The sequence below is a fragment of the Zonotrichia leucophrys genome, chromosome 3, assembly GCF_028769735.1.
Source record: "Zonotrichia leucophrys gambelii isolate GWCS_2022_RI chromosome 3, RI_Zleu_2.0, whole genome shotgun sequence".
In the NCBI taxonomy this organism is placed as follows: domain Eukaryota; kingdom Metazoa; phylum Chordata; class Aves; order Passeriformes; family Passerellidae; genus Zonotrichia; species Zonotrichia leucophrys.
In genome coordinates, this window is record NC_088172.1 from 69,100,172 (window position 1) to 69,115,904 (window position 15,733).

General features: G+C 35.4%; 1 protein-coding gene across 3 annotated transcripts in view; it reads left to right on the forward strand.

The window, feature by feature from the left end:
* Positions 1-15,733, forward strand: part of PRKN (parkin RBR E3 ubiquitin protein ligase) — a 689,640-nt gene that overhangs the window by 214,420 nt on the left and 459,487 nt on the right. For all 3 annotated transcript variants that reach the window (XM_064708670.1, XM_064708671.1, XM_064708669.1), the window contains exon 3: positions 6,422-6,662. In XM_064708670.1, coding sequence (XP_064564740.1) covers positions 6,422-6,662 — 241 coding nt within the window. The remainder of the gene's footprint in view (positions 1-6,421; positions 6,663-15,733) is intronic.

Here is a 15,733-nt window from a genome sequence, read left to right on the forward strand (position 1 = left end):
TTCAAGAAAAGTTATCATATTAATGATGTCATTTTATTAGTAATGCCATTTAGAAATATGTATATAGCATTGCTAAGGTCTTAGATTGTGTACAAAAAGTAATAACCCTGCAACGTTCCTAGCTGAGCATTAACTCTGCATTCCCTCCACTGAGCTAGAAATTAGCATTAAATTTTTCTGTTATAATGTGAAAAAGATGGAAATGAAGCATGAAGTGATTTGTAAGTGAAGGAAGAGGGGGAATTCTGACTTAGTTGAATACATTTCCATTTCCAGCAAATTATTTACTCATTAAGGGGATAGACAGTATAAAATCCTAAGTCTTTTACTTCTCTTTAAAGAGTATCATTCAGACCAGAACTTTTGTAATATGTGAACTATTGTCTTTGACTGTAAATCAGGGGATTTTATTTTTGTAAATGCTAGTCAGGGCTTCTTGCTACACAGAAGGACCACTGGCTGAAGGAACTGTAGTAAATCCCACAGAATGTACTTATTTCCTCTTGTTCAACATCAACTGTTCTCTTTTCTAAAAAATAATAAATTCTAAATTTGAATGTGTCTGAGTTAACTCTTCTGCTAAGTGAAGGGTTTTCTGCCTTTTCATTACATTTATTTGAATGTGTGGTGCTTTCAGTAATATATCTATTTTTCCTTCTACTTCTAGGTGTTGCTTAGCATCCGCAATATTCTGAATGCTAAACTAGAACAATAGTGTATAACTCTGGTAATGTTGAAAAGGTGAACTGAAATCAAATATAGATGTATTCCAAAGCATCAGAAAAGAGCAAGTAGTTTCTGATTGCTGAAATTTAACTGCTAAGTGGTCCATGTAATTTAGGCTGGTGATGCACTGGCTTTTTTCCCTTGCCCCATGCGGAGCAATATTCAGTTCACTGCCACTGAGCAGTCAGTATTCACACAAATGCATGGTGATATCAGATCAGAGTGCTGATTTGCTTCATTATTTTAACAGCGCTTAATTTTCCCTTCAGGTTTCCCCTTGCCATGACCTGCATAAGATTCTCTGAGCCCAGAAGCTGATTTTTCTTTCTATATTAGCTGATCAAATAAAAGATGTTAAGTCTCCTTGCAAATCTTGCTTCCAATTTCTTAAACCGACATGGCTTAACAGAATATTATTGCTATATCTGTGGTTTTTATTTTAGGTAGTCTCCACTTTCAAATTCACTATAGACCTGCTAATATACCTTTCACTAATATACCAGCTTTAGCTTCATGTGTAATAAAGTGTATTATCATGATGTTGCTTTCTTCTTCTTGCTTTTTTGCATTCATTGTGATCAAGGGATGAAAGAGTGTTCCTCTTCCAATTGATTTCCTTTTTGTTTCTGCTGCCTTTGAGACCTGAACTCTGTCCTTGTGAAAGGGTTACAGCAACAGTGGAGTAAGACTTGCTGAGCTTTTTTTTCTCTCTCTTCTGGGAACTTCATATGATTATTTGTCTGTTTTGAAGGTCATCTTTAATGTCTCTGTACATTATCCTTGAAAAAAATATTTTCCCAATAAAATCAGTGCGTCATCTACAGTTTTACATGGGATCCCATTGGTTTGAAATGATGTGTTGTGCTGTTTTTAAGGAGGAAAAAACCCAACAAAACTGGAAAGCCAACTTTTTGGGTTTTGTTGATCATTCATAGAAAACACCTTTTCTTGATCATTGGCTGTATGTGAATCTCTTAGGGAATGTCACCAGGCAGTCTATTTAGATCTGCTTGATCTAAATAGGCAGCAATTAGACAATTCAACTGTTACTGTATCCACAATAGGCCCCAGGGATTCATGGGTAAAGGTGTGAATCTCTAGACAGCATAAAAGTTGGAATTTCCAACTGAATCAGAGGTGGTGGAGTGTGAAGGATTTTTCTTTGTGATTGATATGCAATAAAAAAATACCTTGACACCTTAAAACTCCCAACTGATGGTTAGCAGGAAATGGAAATTTATCAAATTCATTTTCATAGCAAAATATCACAAGCTTTTTTTATATGCACATTTAAAACTTCAGATTCAAACTACTTTCTGCTCTAATGTTTCTTCAAATAAAAACCTGCAAAATGAAGTGTATTGCACTTCAGAAAATATGACTTCTCTATTGGGTTTATATGTGTTAGATTGAGAAAATTCCTTTCAGTATTGGTATTACTACCCAAATATGTTGTAAAGAAGATATCAAACAGAAATCTATCAGAACCACAGAATGGTTTGGGTTGGAAAGGGCAATAAAGATTATGTGATTCCCACCCCTCACTGTGGACAGGGATGCCACCCACCAGATCAGGTGGGCCCAGCCAGCCTGGCCTTGAACACTTCCAGGTATGAGATACCCACAGCTTCTCTGGGCAACCTGTACCACTGCCCCACCACCCTTTCAGTGAAGAATTTCTTCCTGACATCTAATATTTTTGTTTAAAAATGTTCCCCATTGGCCTGTCACTATCTGCCCGGGCAAAAAGTCCCTGTGGTTTTTTTGTTTTTTTGTTTGTGAGGTTTTGTTTTTTTTTTCCCTAAGTCTACTTCAAGTACTGAAAGGCTGCAGTGTGAGGTCTCCCCAGAGCCTAACAAGAGGATTTCAGAGTAACTTAAACACAGTCATCTTTTCCCTTTTCATAATTTATTTCAGTCTTCCCAGCTGACCTTCTAGTTAGCCCACTGGTCTCAGCAACAAAGGATATTGTGTTGTTCATTTAGGATTTGCTGATTCAGCCTTGTGAAATTCAACTTGAGAATTCAGAAAAAAGATAAAGGTAAAAAGCTTGAATGAAAAAAAGTTTTAATTTTAATTTTCTCTGCTATGAATTAATTTTCCCAAGTTGGCCAAAACCCATTTTCTCTAAAGAACCAGTCCTTATTGCTGAGTTTCATAATTTTTTGATCATCTCACTTCCCTTTGCTCTTGTGAAAGAAGATACTTCACAATCTGCTTTTTATACACTTGCAGTTTTTCCCATTGGAATATGGCACACAGGCATTAATTTGAATCAACAGATAAGACAGGACAATATCTCTAGAATCATTAATAATAGATATACTTAAAAGCATGTTTCCTGAGGCGTAAAACAAATACATGAAGGAAACAAAAGTGACATTGACATAAATAATTGTATCTTACAATAGTAACCTAAGGCACAACTAAACTCTCACAGAAACAGCTAGAATTCTACCTCATTTCTCAAAGAAGAAGTTGCAGACTTAGCCCATCTATTGCCCATGAAAGATAATCTGCTATAAAGCATTAATCACCCATATTCTGGGAAATATTTGGTTATATTCCCATCCAGATCTCTCCACAATTAATGTATGATGGCAACTATTTTTATTTTTTTCTTGTACTGTTTTATCTCTTTTCTTACAAAGGTTGAGGGTTAGTTTCCTCCTTTAAACACAAGCCAAATTCAGTTTTAATGTACTCAGAAAAACCTTACAAAACTGATGCTTTAGGGTTCTATGTTTGTTATTGCTCAGTGGCTTCCATATGAAATCTACGCAGGCTAAATATCACAAGATGTTGTGTCTTTCTCCTACCTGCTCTTTGAAAGTTATCCTGATATCCACTAATTAAGCTTTCCTGAGACCATTATCTGCACTGTCATCATCAGTAGTTATTGGGATTCCTAATCCAATACATTGGCATTGCAACACACCGCAACAGTAGTGATGTTCAATCTGTCAAATCTTGGTTTTGTTTTAGATAAAGAGATGGAAGAAAGCTCAGATACAATATGTTCATCTGTCCTCTTAAAATTTTATTAAGGGAAATATTAAAAACCACTATTGCTATGGTCATATACAGAATCACAGAATATTCTGAGTTAGAGGAGGCCCATAAGGATGATTGAGTCCGACTCTGAAGTGAATGGCCCATGCAGGGATCAAATCCACAACCTAGAGCACTGTGCTCTAACCAGCTGAGGCAATCTGTAGAACTGCCTAAAGTGCGAATTTTGCAGCTTTTTCTGAATATGTAGTTCTTGATATTGCTGAAGAGCGAATAGATGGAGTTCTATTTTCTCAGCCTTTCCATTGTTTCTGAGCTAACCACAAAGCCTTCAGCTTGAAAAAGAACCTGGAAAGGACCTATACTTTTAAAAGATCAATTGATATACCCAGGCAAATGACCATGTACAGTAGCCAAGATCAAAGAAGAATGGTTGAAAACATTTGTGGCAGAATTGTTGGGGAATTTTGTTTTGTTTAAGTAGCTCTTTCCATCTCTTTTATTTTCTCATATGCATTATGCCCTCAGTGTGATTGTAGCACAGCATCAGGCAGTGAGCTGAACCAGGAACTGATGCAAGATTTAAAAAATAAAAAACAACCTACTGAAAAGGACAGAAAATACTGAGAAAAAAAACCAAAAGGCAGAACACTGGCTGCTTAAGCAAGCAAAACTGCCAGAAGAGGGGATCATTAAAACAGAGTATGACTGATTGACAGTTTATTAGCGGTTTCCAAGGTTGTGAGTTTTCACATAAATACCTATTTCTCTTTTTAAACTCTCACTGTAACTGAGCAAATCACTTTTGAGCTCCTCATTTGCCTAGTTATTAATTTCATTAATAATTTGTTTTAGATTAATAAATTCTTTAATGCTGCACAGTATTCTTAGTGGATGAAGTTTTAGAGTGACAGACAAGTTTTGCATATTGTGTTAATGAATGAAATGATTGAGCTATTTAAATGGATCTTGTTAAAATGCTATGGGCAACAAGGTGTAAAAAAAATAGGAGAGACTTTTAATGTCAACATGATCTTTTAAGGTTGAAATCTAATAATTGCTTTGATTGAATATTAAGACTGCAGTGTCTTTGCTCTAACAAATATGTGTTGGCTGATTACTGCTTCACTTAGGAGAGACTGTGTTATTGAAAATTCAGTTAAAACAAAACAAAATCCAGATTTTTGTTCTTTAAATTACATTGCATAAAAAGAAAGTGCAGAGGGGGAAGTACTGAGAAATAATGTAAGAGAATGAAGGAAAACCACTCAACAAAAAGGAGATCAGAAAAGAAGTGGCAGAAGAAAGCATGGGAGAATGAGGGTATAAAGAGCACTAAAATCTCTGTGAAGGAGTCTTTTGCAATTGAAATGGGTATAGTATTTGCATATAAAAATGACAATTTTTAAATATTCTGTGGATACAAAGATCAGAAGATACAAATGTAGATACAAATGCATCAGAACTCTTTCTGTTTCTCCCAAATGGATTCAACAATCTGTCTTGACATTTCACTGCAGAGATGGCCAACCTAATGATGCTACATAGAATTAGAAAATTAATTTTTTGACAGACTACTCACTTTCTGTGTAGGCTGATGCTTATGTTCATTCATGACACTGAAGAATTAGGCGTGGTTCTCCAGAAGGTATCACTGAATAAAGAACAATTTTTCTTGCAAGGTATGTTGTGGAAAGATCAATACAAGTCTTTCTTGAAAGACCTTTGTTAATGATAGGTCTTCCAAAATCTTTATAAATTCTATTTCTGGCATAATATTTTGCTTTTCTGTTCTGTATTGTGAAAATGCTGAACAAGGTGAAAAGGATGAAAGACATCCTGATTTATCATGTATAAACCTTTCACAAGGTCCTTATTTACCCTGCTATCTTCTTAGACACACATTCTGGAAAGACTGTCTAAGAATCGCCTCTGGTGAGGACAGAAAAGGAGGAGAAGCTTCTGAATATGTGAGACCATCAAATGGTCTCATTTTGGGCTAAAATGGCTAGCAGTTCTTCTGTTTTGTCATGAATGGCCACAACATTTGTGAGGTGTTCCACAGGCTTTCTCTCAAGTCTATATAAAGTCAATAGTTAAATGTCTTTTTTTGGAAAGAATGGAAAACTCATACTGAGTCTACATCTAAACCCAGATTTAAACTAAGAATTAAATTACAGAGATGAAATAGTATCACTCTTCATCAATAGCATAATCTTTCCTGTCTCTGATTATATAAATATTTTAGAGTAGCTTGTTCATGAACTCTCTGTGATCATGAAGTTTGACCCTAAATCACTACATGAAGAGTGTGTTTCAGCATTATCTGCGCAAGTGCCTCTTAAGTGTTGAATATTCTTAGTGCTTGATTTAGTAATGCTCCCTCTGGAGATTTTTTACTTTGTGCCAATAAACCTGACTTATTTAGAGCTGTTGGCTCTGGTCCACTATTTCTTTGTTAAATGTTTAGCACTTGTAAGCGTTGTGACCCTTTTGGCAATGCAAGTAATCCTAATTCCAGCAATTTACACTTGTCAGTTTGCCTTAAACTCCATTACTGCACACTGAAATTCTCCACAAAATGGTTTGGAGACCATTTAACAAATAACGAATTGGAGATAGAGAGATTTTGTCCATTATGTCACAATTAATTATTTATCACAATTTTGGTTTTGTGTTACAGAACTGTGACCTAGCCCAGCAGAGCATTGTTCATATTGTTCAGAGTCCACAGAACAACAGTCAGAACAAGGAGAAGACAGAAGATAGCTGCGTTGGAGGTGTTCTAAAAGCCTTGAAAAGAGAACCTGAGAGTTTAACTCGCATAGATCTCAGTACCAGCATCCTCCCATCAGTCTCTGCAGGGTTGGCAGTTATTCTGGATCCCGGAAAAAGCAGTGCTTCACCTCCTGCTGAAAAATCAGGTAATTCAGGGCCTTAGTACATTTCAATATACATTTTTAATGTATCTTTTTCTTTCTTAGGATGAACAGTTCTAGTTCCATATGACGGGGAAAAAGCCCCTAAAATATATGGTTTATTTTATTGCTTACACAAAAAATACAACAATATTAAGATGATGAGCATCTAATGTGTTTTCTAGAAAAATAAGTTTGCTTTGTGAATAAAATTAGTGGTTCCTGTGTTGTTCCTATATCTAACCTGTATTATGCTCATATTTTTATAAATTATTGTAAAATGACAAAACCCCCAGAGGTTTGTGAGAAGGTAAAATATAGTCTCTGTAAAATTTCCATTATAGAAGTTTCCTTAACTAGAATGTTGCGCAGCTGATGCCTTACAAATGGCCTTAATTCCCAATCTGTTGGGATGCTTTCATACCCATACATTTATTAAAAAATATTTACAATCTATTTAAGATTTCCTAAAGCTTTGCTGGCACAACACATGATGGTGATGATTCATACTATGGACATTTGTAGTTCTTCATCCATCAAATGGTTACTGAGAATATCTTCATTGTGAAAAATAATCTGAGGCGCAGGTTACTGCAAAATGATCTTACTGACCCTCTTGCCCCAGTGAAGATACATCATTCTGTGCAATACCAGATACTGGTGTGATTTATCATAATAGTCCATCAGAGATGTCTTTTTATGAAGAACAGTACATAAATAGCCTTTTTGCACAGCACAGAAGGTAATAGCAAACATATATATCCAGAATACAGAAGATAAATTGTGAATATGTCAGAGATACCTCTGTGACTAACCTGGCCACAGAAATCATCTTGCTTAACCAAATGGCTACTAAAACTGTTAAAATAACTTCTAAAGAATTTATTAAGTAGCTCATGCAGAAAATATACAATCCATAGCAGGGTCACTGAAGTATTCCACAACTGACTTGGTCAACCTCTCACTGACAACTAATGATGAATGAGTGTGGTTTAGGAGCAAATTAGTACCCAGCTTAATGATCCACATCTCCCAATCTGAATGAGTAATGAGATAAGAGGGGTGCATGCTGATTTGAATCTGGTAAACTAGGGACAGGTCTTCAGCCTGGGCTTACTCTCAGATGAAAGGCACAAGTGTGAGCTTTTAAACATTACCACATATTTACTTTTTCATTACTGTAAATATGAAATATGTAGAGGGATTTCATAGCTGTGCTTGACTTTACAGACTACTCTGTATATGTGCAAGGACTCTTAAAATGTGTCATGTGACATTTTTATCCACAGATTACAAACTCTGTGAAGCTAAGCATTAACTGACAGGTGTCTTCTATTGCAGCAAATATTTTCATGGCAGAATCCATGAGGACAAAATGCATTGATAAAATATGTGGGCTAGTTTTATCTGTGATTAAATTAAAAAGACTTTTTATCATAAAAGAAAAAAAAGAAGACACACTCTAATGACTGATAATTCTTTGTGGAAGGATGTCAATTATAAGTTCTTTTTAAAGGCCTGTTAACTTCTTTCCTTGTTTTGATCCTCACTATTAAAATTTGTCCTTTTGTATGTTCAGCTCCATCCCTTTGTTCAATATGGGGAACTATATTTTTCCTTATGGATTTAGGGTGAGTTAATTTGTAGTCACTTAAAAAAAAAAAAAAAAAAAGAAAGATTATTCCAAAGATCAGTTTTGCAGTAAACTTTACTGTGTAGCAAGGATTTCCTTTGGCATAAATGAAATGACTAATAGTAGTGGGAATGAGTGGTTTAAGAAAGTAGGTACCATCATTGATAGCTGAAATTACAATTTCCAAGTTCTTGTCCTAGGAGATGAATGGTTGTGGACATCAGTCTACAGCATCAACCTGGACAGGTGAATGAAGTACAATCTTTATTGTTCCATGTATACATGACAAATTTAAACATAAAATTTAGAGACAAATGTTTAATGTTTAATTATTTGATTAAATTAATATTGTTTAGTCAGATGTGCTGCACAGCTATTTCATAATTGCAACAGTAAACACTGAGACTGTAAGTCTTTCTGAAGCCTAAGTTATTTCTATTTGTTCTGCTGACCCCATGTTCCTGCCCTGATTTTATTTGCCCTCCTTTGAATTCTGAGGAAAAAAGTTTGTGGTAATTTTCACATCACAAGAGCTTCTCCCAGAAGCTTTAGCAGCATTTGACTGCTAAAACATTATTTTTGAAGTATTTATGTGAATGCTTAGAGACCAAAATTTCACCAGACAAACCAGGAGGGAGGCAACTCATGTTATTCTGTACTGCTATTATATAAGTAATATACTTAGGTACCATGAACTGCTGCACTTGATGAGACAAAAACCCTTATGGCCTGGCAGAGTGTCCCCACCCAGGGTATCATTTGCTCCTTGCAGAAGCATGGAACAGGACATCCTCCTCCCAGCTCACCCTCACTCTTGTGTGAGTAATGAAACCAGCTCCTAACTGGTCTGGAGATGCATCTTACTTGCACTGTAGTTTTTAGACTACAGTGTGTTTCTCTAAGAGAAATTCAGAAGTTTGAAAGTCATTAACAAGTTGAAAAAAACATGAAAATGAATCCAAATAATCTCTTCATCAAAGAATTCCAGGTTTCCTGTCTTTGCAGACAAAACTAATAGAAATGCCTTTTCTTCTCAGTTTTTGTTGTCGTAGTTCTTGGAGATTTTGTTTGTTTGTTTGGTTGTTTTGTTCTTGTTTCCTTGTTCTGAAACCATTGCATGATTTCTAGTGGACTAGAACTAGAAAATGGACATGTAAAAAATCTCAGCGCAGGACTTTCATTCTACTTCACCCCCTTCTAATTTGCATCTGTCCAAAATCTGGGACAAAGAGGTTTAATAAACACAATATAAATAAATGTAAATAATGTTCCATAATGGTTGCATGTAAGTAAGTACATGTATAAGATTAAGAGATAATGGTTGGACTCAATGACTTTAGAGGTCTTTTCTAACCTTAACAATTCTGTGATTCTCTGATTTCTACTTGAAAAACAATGAATCTGTAAAACATAAGGGTTTGTATGACTCATCTGCTGAATATGAGAATGCATCATGATTTCAGATTCAAAAAAGCCAATAGACTATTTGGAAGTATAAACAGAAAACAGAGTGGAGTGGAGAAAATTTTTTTTCTCTGCTTTTGACACTTGCATAATTGAAACCAATATAACTCACTGTTTTGATGTCTAAACTGTGAGAAGGTTCAGGAAAGAGTCATGAGAATCCTACAAAAGTACACATTATGATTGGTTTATATTTGTTTTGGCATCTGTGGATTGGAAGTTTGGTAATCTGGGAATATTAGATTTTACCAGCTGTTTTAGGATTTTAGCTCTCATTGCCTAGAAAGTGCAAGCCACTAAATACAAATACCACACATGGATTTTAACTTGCCAGGAAATCAACCACCAATGCAAGCTATCCTAGCTTACAAGAAATCTCCACATTTGTCCATTTAAAAAAATGTAGAACATTTTTTCTGAAGCATGAAGACAGGACTTCAACCTAGAAGTAGTATGGATGGTACTAGGCAGGAAGTCAGACTGCAGAATCCCATTCCCTCCCCTTTTTAAATGTATGACTGATGTCAAGTAAATTTGTAATATGAAAAAATAGAGTTAATTCAGCAGAATATGTTTTCTGTAAGATGACATTGTTACTTACATAATTTCCAGGTTACTCAGCTGGTTTATTATTTTGTCTGAATCAAGTAGATGTGGTCATCATTACTTAAGGTGTTTTATTTTTAAATTTAAAATAAATGTTCATCTCATCAGTTCCAAATAAAAATCCTGGTGTTCTTTTGGTAGACTTTTACAAATGCCTGCATGTAAGTCACCTCTGATTCCTTATCTTTGCATCTTCTTCTGTTCATAGAAGAGTTAATAAAGTACTGGTATACACTGACTTAGGTGTGCCGGGCTGTAAATTCTAGCAAAAAAAGATTGATTATTTTCCATCTAGTTAGGACATGCTTTACCAAAACTTAATATATGTTTAAACTTCTTGTTTTTCCCAATAATACAAGTATCACTTAAGGCAGATGAAACGGTCATTACCAAAACCTCAGTATTGATAGTGATGCATGAAGGGATGAACTGGTGCCCATTCCATGTAAGTGTCTGATTCCATGAAAGAGACAGTAAAAAACACTTTGAAGGGAAGGCCACAATTTAGAGCTAGCCACATCTGTTCATACTTCTGAGGCAAGTCCTGGTACCCATATCAATTTAACCATTTCAATTGCTGACATTTAAATATAGTTTTTGAATAGTATTCTGATGACTATGTGTTAAAAATTCGTGTGCCCTGTAATTGATATTACACTTTATTACAATTCTTTTACTCAAAAAGCCTAAAAGGATAAGAATTTGTGTGTCAAATCTGTTAGAAGTAAATGAGCAGTCTAAACTCCTGAAGTACTGTAAAATTACTTCACAGTTTTATAGACCTTATAATCTCTGATTAGATTCAGGTTGGGCAGGGTTATGGTGTACATCTACCTCCCCGTCAGCATGGGGTGCGAGGCTGAATAGCACTGCCCAGTACCAACCTGAGAACCTGAGAACAACTGCAGCTATTTCTTATCCCTTTTTGAGAATTTCAGCAAAATACGAGCACTCATCCTTTCAGAATGGGTTCCAGTGTGGAAAGAACATTTTTATTGTCACTCAGAAACATGAAGCTCTGACCTAATATTTGCTTTTCTGTGTTACAAATACGAATATCTAAGAATTTACTATTCCCTTAAAAGAGGTAAAAAAGGGTTCCTAAAATTCCTCATGTCATTGAACTGCATTTTTTTTCAAAGGAAACTAATCAGCATAAAGATTTTTTTTTTTCTTTTGGCACAGGTGCAAATATTTTGTGGCTTAATTATAACATTAATTAATTAATTAAATATACCTTAGGTCCATGATATTGTGATTCAGTAGCTTGAACAAGGAAAAACAGTATTCTATGCAATTTAAATTTAGTAATTAGGCCTTTTTTCCTAGAGTTATCAACATTTTGTTTTAAAAACAAATTACCAGAGTGCCTAAATGGACCTTTCTTAAATTTCTTGAAATATAAATACAGCATTTCCTGGTGGTTGCATGATTCTTATGATAGTCCTCTTTCACAGACATCCATTTGAATAAGATTCATATTGCTGGACAAGAAAAAGTAGTAAATTACTTAATATGCAACTAATGTATTCTTTCAGTAGACATATTCAAGTAACTAGTTAGGTTACTATTTATTTTGGGATTTGGTGCCCTGGCAGTTTACTTTTGTTGTATTAGGATTAAACTACTTTTAATTTAAATGAAAATGCATCAAGCAGCTCCCTGTTATTTACCCTATATTTGATTCAGATTTTTATAGTATTTTATTTTACAAACTTTTAAATATTAACTACAATACTAATTTGAGGATCAATTTACTCTCAGAAAAGGGAAGGTATTAATTTACATTTTTAAGAAATGCAGAACAGAATACCAGGTCAGAAATAATACACTAGTCCTGATTTAAAAAAATAGTTTCTGGGAAGCGAGGCTGCATTTGTCTTCATTACACACTGTAAATTTACTGTATGTACAGTTCTATTTTAAAGGTCAAAACAAATTTTTACAAAATTCCTGCATTGAATTCCTGCACAGGTCTCTCTGTGCTAGTGGTTAGGTCTGGCCCATTGTTAAATGCTATCACTGTGCCTTCATTGCATACATTAAACTGTTAGACTTTCACTGTTAGGCTTTTTATTTTAAATTTGCTGTCAGTGTACAGTGCCATAACCTGATGCCATGTTCATTGCAGTGATGTGTTGTAGTCACAAGTGTTGAGTTCATTGGGCCTGAGAGCTCTTTTAAAAGAGAAGCTGGAACTAAAACACTTGTCTTCCTTCCTCTCCATTTTTCCTTTCCTATTTGATAAGTTTTATACTTCTTGTCCTAGTCCTGAATCTCCTTTGTTCTCCTCACTGCTTCCATTGTTTTTGTTTTGCTAGCTACCTTTCATGTGTGTTCCATACCTAGGAGATGTTGTACCCATTTGCAGTCCCTCATGCATGTTTTGTTTTGTTCTGTTTTGTTTTACAAGATTTTGTGATGTGAATGCCTCCTAAGACAATGATGTGTGCAACTACACACCTCTTTTTTGATTAGGTAGTCACACTGCTCACATGATGCAAAATTTTTGCACATTGTGCCTGACTAGATTGTCACAGTGTTAGAACATGTTTTGCAGAAGTAGCATCTTTTAAGTATGTGCATCTCAGGTCTAAAAATCCTTTTGCATTAATAGAAGAGTATGGCATTATCATTTTCATAGTGTAAAGAGACATTGGATTTCATTTTAACTCAATTGCAGTAAATATTTCCTACATATTGAATGAGAGTTTTTCAAAAATTTCAAGTTCCCAAGCTGTTTCATAAATATTTTATGACAGAAGTTGTTGAACTGTGATCCATGTTTGAATCTGCAAGATCCAGAAGGGTTTTCATTGATGATCCAATGAGATGATGGTTAGAGTGCTCTAGGTCCGCTTGTTTTTGACTGCTAAAATATATTGCAGTCCTGGAGTCATGGAATTGTTTAGGTTGGAAGAGACCTTTAGGTCATTGTGTCCAAAGGTTAACACATCACTACCAAGTCCACCACTGAACTATGTTCCTAAGTGCCACATCTGAACTTTAAATACCTCCAGGAATGGTGACTCAATTCCTTTCCTGGGTGGCTTGCTAATGTCAGTATATATTAAATTATCCCTCTTGATGCTGTACTTTCTTGGATTATGCTCTATGAGTATGTTCAGAGGAACATACTCATTTTCCCCTAGGAAAATGTTTCCTGTTAAAAATAGGATGTTTCTGAAACAGTACTGTCTTTTTGATGCACAGCAAAAAAGAAGTTTTTTGGGTACAAACCACAAAACCACAGAATTACTATTATGTGGGATCAAATATATTGCCTATCTAAATCCACTTCTCCTCTTTTAATTCTTTCCTATTTTGAATACAATAATTCAAAAGAAAATATGTTCTTATTACAAAAAGTTTTATTTAGAGAAGGAGTATTCCCCTTTTCAAATAATCACCCATGTAGCCCTGTCTGATTATCCTTCATATTTGTTATCTGGGCAAGTTGACAAGATTGGTAATGGTATTTTCTATTCTGACCTTCATTGGAAAAAACCAGTCTCCAGTGTCAATTCAAGGCTTGATTGGAGAAGAGAGTTTTCAACCCAGAAATTAGCGGTTTCTAATTCTTTCAACATTTCTTTTAAGAGAGTTAAGCTTAAGAAAACTATTCTACTTCCAGTAGGGTTATGAAAATTTGTCATTACAAAGTCCTTGGAAGTTTGCTCTTATGTATATTTTATCTTCTTTTAGAGTTATTAACCCTTGACAATTCACTGCAGCAATACTTCCAGATTCTATATATAAAAATTGATATCCCCTCTTCACCTTCTAGCAACAGCAGAAAGTGATTTTATAAGACATTAGCATAATGGAACCTTTTCAATAAAATGATAAATTGAGCCCATTTCAGAAAACAGAACGCACACTTGATAATTTATTGCAGCCAGTGCCATGCTGGAGACCTCATTCATATCATATGCTTTTAAGGCTGATGAGAGTGGTGCCATTTTCCCATCACACCTTGCATGTCTGTGAAATTAATTTGAGAGGAAAATTGTAAAAAATGTTCTTTTCTAATAAAGGCTAAAGCTCTTCCGGGAATGCTTATCTTTACATGACATAATTGTCTCTCATGAATGTGTCTAATTACTTTATTGTTTTTAAAGGCCCTTCCATGTTAATTGAACAGTGGCATTTGCTGACTCCCCTGTGTCAAGGAGTGAGGTGGAACATATTGTGTTTTTGGAATGTATTTTGATTGGTTATGAGAGACAACATGGATGGACTTTCTTTTGCAAGTGCATCACTTGCATCTATATACCCCCAGCTGGAGGTGACATTTGTAGGTGGAAAATGTTTTGTACTCATAAAACTATGCATTGTGTGTTTTCCAGAATAATTGTTGGCATTAATTTATTACTGATGATACTAACAAAAATATAAAAGTAACACTTAGGAATAATCCCTTATGTATAAAAACATTGATAATAGAGTTTTAGGGTGATTCTTTTTTGACAGGAAGAGTCCAATTATAAGGCAAATTAAAAATCATAAATCATAGAATGGTTTGAGTTAGGAGGGATCTTAAAGGTCATCTAGTTCCAACCCCTCTGCCATGGGCACCTTTCACTAGACCAAGTTGCTCAAAGCATCATCCAGCCTGCCAAGGTTGAGGCATCCACAGCTTTTCTGGGCAGCTTGTTCCAGTGCCTCACCATGGACCACATCATTTCTGTTACGAGCTCTTAGCACTCGAAATGACAGGAATCAGTCTGTGCTCAAATCATGTGCTCAGCATTCATTAATGTCATTGGAGCACTGTGCACACAACAAGGACATTGGGAGAGCAGACCTCTTAAAAAGGCTTGGTCTACAGAAAGTGATTACATGGAAGAGATTAAGAAATTCTGTTAGTAGTAGAAGGTAAAAATAGCTTTGCCTTCTTTCTCCTTATAAATACAAATTATTTCAGTGGGACTAAATTTGAACTTTGATGAAAGAAAAAGATCATTTGTATTTGGCAGGGGAAGACACATTGGTGTTGGTTTGGTGTTTTTTCCTTTTGTGTGTGGGGTGTCCTTGAAAGCCACCATGTTTGCTAAGCACCATGAGCTGCTTTCCAAGCTTCCATGATGCCCTGCTGGTGCAACAGTCAGTTCTGTGGGTCTTGACATTTACTTGTCAAAAGACAGGAATAGAGAAAAAGAAACATATGGGTATGGAGATGGGGTCTTTGGGTGCAGGGTGAGGGAACAGAAGGGCATTGTGCTCCAAGTTGAGCCTGTTCATCTGTCCTGGTTTAGGGCAAATTTGTTAAAGAATCTACAAAGGAGGGCCCCTCCAGAAAGCAAAACCCACACGGGCCCTCCCCCCAACCGGTTCAGGAAAAATTTCCTTGGAGAGAGGTGGAAAGAACCTG